At 47.9% G+C, this 11529-nt stretch overlaps 1 protein-coding gene across 1 annotated transcript; it reads left to right on the top strand.

Annotated features, from left to right (window-relative positions):
• Positions 1 to 2510: 2510 nt before the first annotated feature.
• LOC109773781 (uncharacterized) lies at positions 2511 to 11281 on the top strand. The gene is made up of 3 exons (XM_020332495.4): positions 2511 to 3814; positions 10717 to 10873; positions 10979 to 11281. The coding sequence occupies exons 1-2, from the start codon at positions 2659 to 2661 to the stop codon at positions 10827 to 10829; spliced, it is 1269 nt and encodes a 422-aa protein (XP_020188084.1). The 5' UTR covers positions 2511 to 2658; the 3' UTR covers positions 10830 to 10873; positions 10979 to 11281.
• Positions 11282 to 11529: the final 248 nt, after the last annotated feature.

The following is an 11529-nucleotide window of genomic DNA, read 5'->3' as shown; positions in this document are numbered from 1 at the left end:
AATATTCATAATTTAAAATTGAAACTGTTAGTGTAATAATCAATTATGGCTAATATAAATACTATATATTTTTTGAATATAAGTCATGAGTAAAAATTACACACAAGTAAATATTCGTAAATATTTAGTAAAGTTTGTATTCATCATTTTAGATAATTTAAATATAAGACACAAGTATATATCTTTTTTGTATCCATTAAAAATATTCATTTATTAAACATTTTCTATCTGTATTAATTAAATATTTTTATATAATACGCATGTTTATATATAAATATTTTTATTTACTAATCATCATTCCCGCGTATAATATTTTTAAGACACAAATATTTGAACATAATTTTATTGCTTATGTTCTTAAATATCTTAAATATTTTTATTACTTATATATAATATATTGGTTTATATTTAAAAGTTTTTATTTACTAAACATCATATATGTATAATATTTTTAACAAAAAAAAGTTGAACATAACTTTATTACTTACGTTTTACAAATATCTTAAAGAAAGTGTTTCCTTTGAGTAAGTATAAGTTTCTTACCCATAATAAACATTGCATACTGGATGGTGTGGTGGCTGCAGTAATTTGTGCTATCGACTCATGGTGGACCTGTTTTTTTGTTGTGTTGTTAATTTTTGCATATATGTGTAGTGTAGTATTGGTTGGTTTTTTTCCTCCACAAATAAAAAATACGAAGGTGTTTTCTGTAAAAATATGTCATGCACACACTAACAGGTGGGGCCATACAGATACGCCCGCATACGCGTACTGTAACCGTATCTGCATGCTTGAGACAAGTTAGGTCATCACAAAACCATATTTTTAAAATTCTAGCATCAAACTAGACATGTGACGCAAGTTCTATGACTTTGAATGATCTCTAAGGCCAACTCCACCATGCGACCTCAAATGGACGTCCGTTTTGTCCGGATTCTGTCCGTTTGGGTAGGGTAATGGAGTCATGTCCGGACATGTCCTTGGATGCGGTGGCCGTGCGCCAGCGCGCGGCCGCATCCGTTTGCCCCATCCTGTCCGCGTCTATTTAAAAAAAGAGCAACGTTTCAAATGCCAAGCCCTAGTTCATCATGCCAGCGGCCCCAGTTCATCACGCCGGCAACAGAGCCAGCGGCCTACACGTCCATCGCCGGCATCAGCCAGCGGCCGGCAACACAGCCAGCCTCCAAAATTAATAGTTGTCCTCGCCGGCAACACAGCCGGCCTCCAAAATGAATGTTTTTCTCGCCGGCACACAACCAGCGGCCCAGCGGGCGGGCGACACCCATGCCAGCCTCCAAAAAAGAACGGCCACGGCCGATCGGACGACCTAGTTTAGGTCGTCGGCGTCGAGCATCTCCTTCTGCCTGGCCTCGAACCAGGCCCTCGTCTTCTCGCTCATCTTGGACAAGTCCACGCTCATGATCGCAAGGGCCACCTCCTTCGCTTTGGTGGCGGCATTGGTGGCCTCGATGTGGAGCTGCCTCTGCCTAGCCTTGACATTGTCGGCCTCGATGTCGAGCTGCCTTTGCCGGGCCGCCTCCTCCATGTCGATCTTCCTTCTCTTGGCCGCCTCCTCCATCTCAAGCTTCTTTCTTTGAAGGTCTAGGTATTGCTTCATTTGCTCGTCCTTGCTTTGCCGCTTCTTTTCGTCCCTCACATCCTTTTGAGACATCATGCCATGCAAAGTGTCATGCAATGCCATGGATGAGGCATCACGTATGTCGTCAACCTTGGAGTTGGTCTTGCCCCTCGGCCTCTTCAACGCCTCGCCATCTCCACCTCCGGCGAACTTGGCCGTCTTCAAGCCTCTCTTCCTTTGAAGTTCACGGTATTGGTCCTTGAACTTAGGGCAATTGTTGATGATCGTCTAACAATGCGTAAGAGTGAATGACTTGTTATTGTGTCGGCCTTGAATGCCTTCAAAGATTGAAATGCCTACACCACATGATCAACAACAATTGAATGTCTCCGGCTCCTCTTCGCCGATTCCGCGTCCAACTTGGCGATCTCCTTCGGTGTGCACTCCGACCGCGGCTTCTGTGGCGCCTTGGCCGCCTTCTTCTTCACCTTTCCGGGCGGGTCGACGGCCAGGCCGCCGGAATTCGGCTGGGCGTCGGCCATGGAGGGGGGAGGGAGGGGGCGGCGGGAGGGACGTGGGAGGGTTTGGGGGAAATGACGCCAAATGGGGCGTAGGGGGGTTGCTTTCTCCCGTCGACAGGCGGGCCAGGGGAGGACAAGCGCGCGCGTCCCGCCCGTCCGCGCGCTGTCTGTTTCACCCCAAAATCGGCGCAAACTTGGGCCGGGATGGGTCGAAAGCGGACACAAAACGGACAAAAGTCCGTTTGCGCTCGCGCGCTGGGCCGTCTAGTTTATCTGTTTTATCCCAAATAGACGGGGCCGGATAGGATGGGTCGCGCTTGGCCTAAAAAATGGTCTTGTGGAAAGCATCTGTGGAAAGCGACGAGAAATAGCATGAGAGAGATAGAGAGAGGAGACGAGACGTTCAAACTAAAAGGCTGCCACTCCCCTGTTTCCCGCCGGCTCGCTCAGCTCAGCTCTGCGCCTTCTTCTGCACCACGCCACCCATCCCATCCACACCCACACCACGCTCCGCCTTTCTCCACTCTCCTTCCTTCGCTTCGTTGCGAGCCCAGATCGATGGCGCAGCCGCATCCGTCCTCGTCGTCCTCCGCGCAGCCGCTCTCCTCGCCGTGGGTCATCCTAGGCAGCATCCCGCGCGTCTCCGCACTGGCGGACGCCGGCGACGTCTCCGTCGAGCTGGCGGCGCCGCCGCGCGTCTCGATCCTCACCGTCTCCCCGCGCGTCTTCCCGGACCCCCCTACGCCCCGCAACTTCCCCTTCGTCCTCGCCGCCGACCCCTCCGGCCTTCTCCTCCTCCAGGCCAACCTGCACTGCGCCCCGACCCGTGAGGTCATCCGTCGCCCCGGCCTCCAGGAACTCTCCTGGAAATTCGCTACTTCTCGCTACTTCGTGCTCGACGCCACCACCGGCTCGGCGTTCCACCTCCCCTACCCGGAGGCCACCATCATGCACCAGGCCCTCCTCGGCCTTCTCGTCTCCCCCAGGGGCGGCGGCCACTACATGGTCGCGGAGCTCCAGCCCATCATCGGCTTGGACGAAGCCACGCTCCTCTGCTTCTCCACAGAGGTTGGGGAGTGGATCGAGAAGACCGTCCATTACCCGCTCCCGCCACGCCCGCTGGCTCCCATCTGCGTGGTTTCGCATCACGGGAGGCTCTGGTGGGTGGACCTCTCATGGGGCGTCATCACCTGCGACCCCTTCGCCGACGAGCCGGTCCTGGGCTTCGTTCCGTTCCCGCCGGGAAGGGTCCTGGAGTGCAGGGAAGGTTGGGGTGTCGCCGACAAGTTCCGTTACGTGGGGGTGAGCGGCGGCAAGCTGCGTTTCGTCGACATGTACATGGGCAAGCGTGCTGGTGCTGGTGCTGGTGGCGGCGGCACTCCCACTCCCACTCCCACGGTAAGCGTGTGGACGCTGGGCGATCCAAACTCCAGGGAGTGGACGCTGGAGCAACAGGCGAGCTTTACAGAGATCTGGGCCGATGAGAGCTACAAGGCGGCCGGGCTGCCGGAGAAGATCCCCATCGTCGCGCTCATTCACCCCAAGAACCCCGATGTGGTCTACTTCTTCCTCGAGGAGCACCTCTTTGGTGTTGACATGCGTGCTCGCAAGGTGATGGAGTGCCAGGTGTATGGTCTTGTTGCGCCTCCGAGCATCCGCCTGGCCAGCCGCTTCGTTCGGGCTTGGGAGCTGCCACGGGCGCTCTCCTCCTCAGGTAAATGCTTTGCTGCCCATCATCTTTTAACATTTGCCCTCCTAAATTACCTTTTACTAGAAGAACGCTCGTGCGTTGCAACAGGGCCACATTAACTTTAAGAGTTTAATATTAATCATGTTAATATTACATTTAATATTCTCATACATATCAAGTGACATTGGCGACCTTTTTTATCATCAAATCCTCACACACACACTCTCTCCCTCCCTCTTCCTCACTCCCCCCTCTCTTCCTCTCTAACACACACAGACATATCCATCTTATTGGGTATGGGACCATAATTCATCTATTTCACACACACACGCTAGTGCCTAACAATATGGATTATGTGTATTATATTGGCCACCACAACTGAGGGAATTAATTTCATGTAAATCGGCCAGCCACAGCTCCATGACAAACAATACATCTAAATTCTCAGCGTTATTTTTATGTAATATGCATTATCTTTATACTATTTCTTGAATGTGTTCAAACTATTACTTGAACTTGCTACCACCAAATGATATCTAAATTCTCTCTCTCTCTCTCTCTGACACACACACACACACACTGATATTATAGGACCAAAAACTTTTACCAATTACCATACTGTTACTTTTGTTGTCCACAAAATGCAGTGAGGTAATTCTTAGGAAATAAAATGCAGAGTTGACCAAAACAATTAACCACTATACTTGATGTAGAAGATGATGAAAGTATAAGCCTGCTGACAGCAGCACCAAATGAAACTTCAAGAACACCACCCGCACAAGGATTAAAATCTATAACCATACAAACTCAACTCCAAAATGGGATCCGGATCCTTTAACATAGAGAAGGAAAGTCACGCTGCTACAGTGCTAGCCTAGTGTAAAATGAAGAAGGAAAGTTAGGGATTTTTCTTAGCTAGTGATTGTTGGTATAAATAATTTTAAAATTAATTTTATTTCACCATCAATTTTTTTATGTAATTACTATAAATGTACACAGTAGATCATCAATTTGCAAATTAATTTAACACATTTTAGGCTTAATCATTTGGATAGAAAGAAGGGAGGTTAGGGTAGTGTAGCTTCTCAATGTTAGAGGATCCAGTTTCTAGAAAATGACATTCCACGTGCCCGCGCCCAAAACATCACAATCTTCATGATTTGGTTAACTGGGAGTAGGATTAAAAAATTAAAAGATGTGGCAAATCATAACAGACGAAGTTCTAAATTAACTTCTTTTTATTGATAAAATCATGTGTTGTCTATATAAATGTTCAGACAGAATAATATGGTGTCACATATACGCACACATCATCACATCAGATCTAGCCTTCCTTAAATCCACGTGACCCATTTGAAGCACCCAAGAACAGTTTGGAATTTACATCTCACCTAAGTGCATGTATGTACTGAGTAGTGAGTTACAGACCGCCAGAGCCAAATCGAAAGTGCAAACACGCACCTGATGCTTGCTTGCTAGTGCAGCGGTTATCTCCCTTGACTGTGGCTGCTTCAGGTGTCATGAGCGTGGTTGAAGGATGAAGCATCGCTGATGCCTGCATTAAGATAGACTGTGGCTGCCCTACTCGCTATGGACGGATGGACCCTGCTTGCTTTGGACCTGGGAGCTGAAGACCAGCGGACTGAGACAAAGAATGGAGACGGGCACGACGTGGAGTGGCGCGACGTGGAGGTGGTCCAATGGAGACGGGCACGGCAGCATGGCGAGTTAAGAAGTGGAGATGGAGTAACGACGAGCCACGGCTGTGTGGATGTTGATTGGGCTGCAAATATTGATTTCGACCAGCCACACCGCGTTCTCAGTTCCTGCGCCCCTCAAGTCTGCGTCCCCCTGCTCCTCGACCAGCCGGGCGACGTTCTAACATCGCGGCCGCCGCGCACAGTTCCAGGAGAGAGGAACAAGGAGAGAAATGATACAGGCTTAGAACAGAGAAGAAACTGGTACCTCGGTTCCGCCCCTCGCCGATGCTCCATGATCGCCACTTGATATCTCACGCCGCTACAGAAGAAGAAACGAGATGGCAGACGAAATAAGGTTTCTTCAGTGTACTCATTTGCTCCAGCTCCCCCATCAAAGGAGAAATTACCACTGGCGTCCAAGGGCGCAGGGTGCAGGAGAGGTTGCCGTCCATAATTGACGTGAATTGAGATTAATTACCAAAGAAAGGGATTAATTGCCATACGGAAATTGATTGTTTTTACCAAACATCGATCGGAAGAAAAACTAATCGAGGGGCGAGGGATAGCGAACGGAAAGGGATGGACGAAGAGTGGGACGTAAGATGGGATACGGAACCTTACAGTTATTTGGTATAGGTAATTGACCGTGCGTTGCACGGGAAAAATAGGTGTAGCTCAAACGACGTGTGCAAGCTTAACTCCGAATTACCACACATGAAAATGCATGTTGTATCTTTTCCATCTACACTCTCGTTCTATTTTTGGCTCGCCATGAATGAAATCTCGGTCATCAATCCTTCTCTGCGATTGTACTCCCACAAATATTGTCCCTAATACTATTCTTCCTAACTCACATATATGGCCAGAATGAATGTTATTGGTGATGCACATGGCTTCATCATGTCGTTTTCTTAATCACCAAACCACCCCGTTTCATTTATCAACAAACTAACTCTTATACTGGACACAATCATTCAAATACATAAAACATTGATAGACTAAGTGATAAACTTTTAAGAAGAAAGCAATGGACAGTGGCATTGCACGACAAGTTGACAGTAAGAAACCCGTGAAAAGAAATAACCAACTCTCATTCATATGGTAGAGAAAATGTCCATCGCCACATGATGCTTGTTTGTAGACATGCTGGATTCAACAATGGTCATTTTCTCTTCTTTACCATTACAATATCCCTCTTTTCCTCCACCTGCCATAATTTTTATGTTACAATTACATGCGACTCATACCAATATTCTTCAGGCTACACTGATCAAAGGGCGTTTCTTCTTTTCGATACACAAAGATAATGTGTAATAATAAGAAAAATAACATTCAATCAATATTCTGTGGACCATTGAGAAGTTTGTGTGAACTGGATCCATATAACGATAGTTTGTTCTCTTTATGGTTGCATGATATCTGTATATTTTCTTTCTCGGTCCTCTTAATTTTCATCACATGCAAAAAATTCCCGTCGATGAACAGATGTGAAAACATTTCCCGTTCAAATAGAAGAATAATCAGACTTCACGATAAAGTTGAGTTTTGTAAAAATAGGTAAGTTCTCTTGCAGCTGAATAGTAGGCCATTACCAAAGTTGGTATATGTAACCAGGTACGGTAATATAATCTAGCGAAATCAGCGGATGATATACAATCCAACAATAATTTACAACCAGGCTATGTTAATGTGGAGTGAAGGTCAAGATCACAAAATCAATATGGCGCATAACATTTATGGTATAGAAAAAACTACTACTAACCGAAGTGATTAGAAATAAGCCATAGTATTGTGCAAGGAATATGAATAAATAGCGAGAAGTGCGATGTGCTATGGAATATTTGAATGACCCAACTGTACTACTCCATATATATAGTAGTATTGTTAAAAGTATGGGAATACAAATATACATATTCCTCGTCTTCCAAAGATATATGCAACAAAAATCCATCCTAACTAAAGAGTACAACCGGACTTGACCAGGATTTATGTTTTCTGCAACATGAATAAAATATAGCTAATATAAGATTAATCAAGTGTGTATTGAGCGCCTGATTTTCCCGAGAAATATGAAAAATACATTGGAGGAAGAGGAACATCGCAGCATTGAAGAAAAAGCAATATAGAATTACATAACTACATCATGCACGCTAGCTCCCCATCGGGGCATTTCCTGTAGAAGATCCCCGTAACTGCACCATGGAAAAAGTAAATCAAATATGGCAATCAAGCAGACAAGAAAATTAACAGAAAATTATAAAAAGAAAAACATTTATAAATCTTGAAAGGATTTAACAGACCAAGCCTCGCGGCAACACTGATTACCTCTGTCGCGCCGCTCGCTGTCGCATCCTTCTAGCTAGGAGTTGGCGCTCGCCCGGTCGTTTGCCTGGGAGTCTGCTGTCTAGTCAACCTCGGTCCTTCCAGAAAACTGCGCGACGTCTTCTTTCTGCTTCCCATCTCCCAGTGACTCGGTGATGAAAAGGGCTTGGTTGTGGTTCTATGCCGGGAGGGAGTAGGGCACGAGTCTGAGTCCGGCCGTCCAATCATGAACTGGTGGAAGACGCACATGGGAGGGTTCAGTGGTGATGCTCAGGGCGACTACATCAGGAAGAGGGCTCGACGGCGGCAGTCAACATAGGTGCGCGGAGGCGACGTAGGTCTGGGCCTCAAGTGTCCTCCATTGTTGGTGCAGACTTGAGGCGGGTACTCGACAGTGCCGCGATCTTCCTTGGTCACGGTGCTCAAGCCTCTTCTCCTCGAGGAGGATGGTGGCCTCGAGGCACGGCGCGAGTGCAATCCCACCAGCGGTGCATGTAGGGTCTTGCGTTCCCATGTAGGGCCTTCTCATCATCATGGGATAAATTAGAGGAAATCAAGAAAGGAAGGAAGAGATTTTATGGGCAAAACAATAAATAGACAGAAAAGGCAGGAAATTGATTACCATATGATACGATTTATTTGTGTTACCAAAGAATGACCTGAATTGATTGTGTTCCGCGTTACTAAAGAGAAGAGAAGAGAAGGAAGAGAAGAATACGGTCTGTGATTGATGTGAATTGATTGTGTTACCAAATTGATTACCATACCATACGAGAAGTGATTGGTCTTACCAAAGATTGATCCTGGTATGTTCGGCCAGATGAAAACCGATTCTAGATAGAAAACCAGAAAGGAGAGGGAAAATCGGTGTGGGACATCGTACGGGGAGGGAGGACGAAGGGTGGGACGACGTAAGAGGGGAGAGGGAATAAAAAACCGACGAAAGAAAAACGACGAAACTGGAAGGTGGGATCATTACTGCGGGGGAATTAGGAGGTGGAAGGAAGGATGAAAAAAACCCGACGTTGGTGGGACGAAAATAAATCCAGAACGGAGACTACCAACTGAGACATTAGAAGTAGAGACTAATATTCACAATTGTTACATGTGTTGCTTCAAAAATACTATACCTCTTTTCTGATTGATACTGTGTTTGTTTCATGCCTCTACACGACCATTTCTAACTCTACTGCATCTGCATATTTCTGCACAAGCATGGCTTCTCTAGCTGTTCAGCATTCATCTGATATATATTAAAAAAATGAAAAAAGTCCATTTTACTATCTGAATAAAGTGGGTGGTTCACTTTACCCCTGATCTATTTTTCGGTTCCTATATCCCCCTAAACAATCTCATACCAGACAAAAAAGCACCCTAGGTGGTTTACCCAGACCAGATGATGACGTGGACACAGTCAAAGGTGGTATTTGACCTGCCGGTGGGTCCCACTCGTCAGTTTTTTAAAAAACAAAGAAATAAAAAAAGAAAAAAGGGGTGGCCCCCTACTGCAGTAGCAGCCGGCCACAACGGCGGCAGCCGGTGCGCGCGGAGCCGGCGCGCGCCGAGCGCGGCCAGGCGCAGCGACGGGTTCGCGCGCACGAGGGCAGAGCGGCACGGACCGGCTTGGGCGTGGACTGGGCTACGCGCGCGATGGCAGAGCATGCGTGGTCGGAGCCGGCGAGCGGAGCCGGTGTGCGTCGAGCGGGGGAGGCTGGGCGCGGCCAGGCTCAGCGATGGGTTCGCGCGCGCGAGGGTAGAGCGGCGGGGACCGGCTTGGGCGCGGACAGGGCCGCGCGGGCAAGGGCAGAGCAGGGGCGGTCGGAGCCGGCAGGCGGCCGGGGACGACGGCGCGAGCAGCGCGCGAGGGCGGCTGGGGTCCACAGCGCAAGCTCGGGGAGGAGGCGGGGCGGCGCAGGCGCGCGGCCGGAGCGGCGACGGGGCGGACGGCGCCGGAGCCAACGCCGCGGAGGAGCGAGGCGAGGCCAAGCGGGGTGCTCACCGAGAGTGCCACGGCGAACGGCGGGGTGGCGTAGCCGCGGGAGGAGGCGGGCGAGCGCGGGGTGGAGCAGGTGGCGACGCGGCTCATCGGCGAGGTCGCGCTGGAGCCGGAACGAAGCGCGAGGGACCGACGGGGATGCCCACGCCCAACCTGACAAGAGGGGCCCATCGAGGTCAAAACCACCGTTGACTAGTGCCACATCAGCAGTGAGTGGAAACAAACCAGCTAGGGGGGTGTTTTGTCCGGTTTTGGTTTGTTTGGGGGTAGAAGGAGCCAAAAAATAGATCAGGGGTAAAGTAAACCACCCACTTTATTCAGAATAGTAAAATTGACTTTTTTCTATAAAAAATTGATGCGTGGACTACTTGAGGATCGTACCAATAATATTTGTCTTGGGTCCCAAAAAATGGACTGCTTAAGGCCATAGTGTCAACTAATATTTGTCTCGGGTCCCAAAAAATGATGAACACGGTTACCGTACCAATAATATCGACTTACTTGTACAACTACTTTTATTTGTGTATAATTCATGCTGAGGTGCTCCTAGTTATCTTGACTAGGGGAATTACCCGGCCCTCTTATTATGAATGGGTGAGAACCAGACTTTACCACTGTACTCTACAACCGATAGTATACGCTTGCAGTCGAGAAGAATGTATTAGTTAGAACAACCATTTCCTCATGTATGTATATAATTTTAGTTGTTTGGTTCGTGGTTTCGTTCTCAGCAATGGAATCAGGAAGGTGCTCCCTGTTTTTCTAAAAAAAAAATAGTTGTTTGGTTTATCCTTGAGGTTTGGTAGCAATAATAAGTCTAGTGGGAACAATATACAAATAATAATGCTACGTCGTACATTATGTTTCGAAATCCAGATTTGTCTCCCTAATATTGCTCGTCTTTGAAGGCGAGTGGTCTAATGGCATCGACTTGGCTGAGAGCGCTAATGCACGCCCATACCAGCCATCGCCAGGGGACTACCACTTGGTGGGGGACACCAGGCAGACATTCATAGGTTGAATTGGAGGAACATGAAGCAGCTAGCAGTCTCCTATCTAGCCTAGGTATGCTCAGTCAGTTTACCATAGCGTTGCTCTAGCCTCAAACACAAGTACGTACGGGTACTAACGACGTTCTTGTGTCAAAACCTCCTTTGATCCCTGTGGCAGGTCAGGCCAGGTGTAGTGCTGAATTCAAGTTATGGAACGGTCCATCCCGTCCCGTCCCGGTGTCATCTTGGTGCAAAGTAGCTTACCGCGTTTCTCGGCGCATCAGATCAGTTGGTGAGTGATGGTGATGCTGAGGAATGACTATCGGTTACTTGTGTTTTTATGATGTTGATCTCCGCTTGGATGGAGCACTTGTACCGGAAGTGTGACTTGGGTGTGCGTGATTTATGGTTCCATTCAGCATTTGAACTGCATGCCGAGCTGTGATTGCTTGCTGCATTATTTACTTCACTGCATTTGATCTGTGTTGCATCCGACCTGTGATGTGTATTACAAAAAGGTTTTCACCCCGCTTTATATATAAAGCACCGATCATCAATCATCAAGTACAAACGCACGTCACCACAACACATGCACACACCTAGGACATGATACATAGGCGTTAAGCGCAACAACACCACCCCTAGCACTATCGCTGCGAAGAGATGAAGCCACACACGACGAACCATGGGCTTCAAGGCGGGGCCTTCAGAAAGGGAACGACACCGGAG

The sequence above is a fragment of the Aegilops tauschii genome, chromosome 4 (genome assembly GCF_002575655.3).
Source record: "Aegilops tauschii subsp. strangulata cultivar AL8/78 chromosome 4, Aet v6.0, whole genome shotgun sequence".
NCBI lineage: Eukaryota > Viridiplantae > Streptophyta > Magnoliopsida > Poales > Poaceae > Aegilops > Aegilops tauschii.
This window is presented reverse-complemented; position numbering and strand designations above follow the sequence as displayed.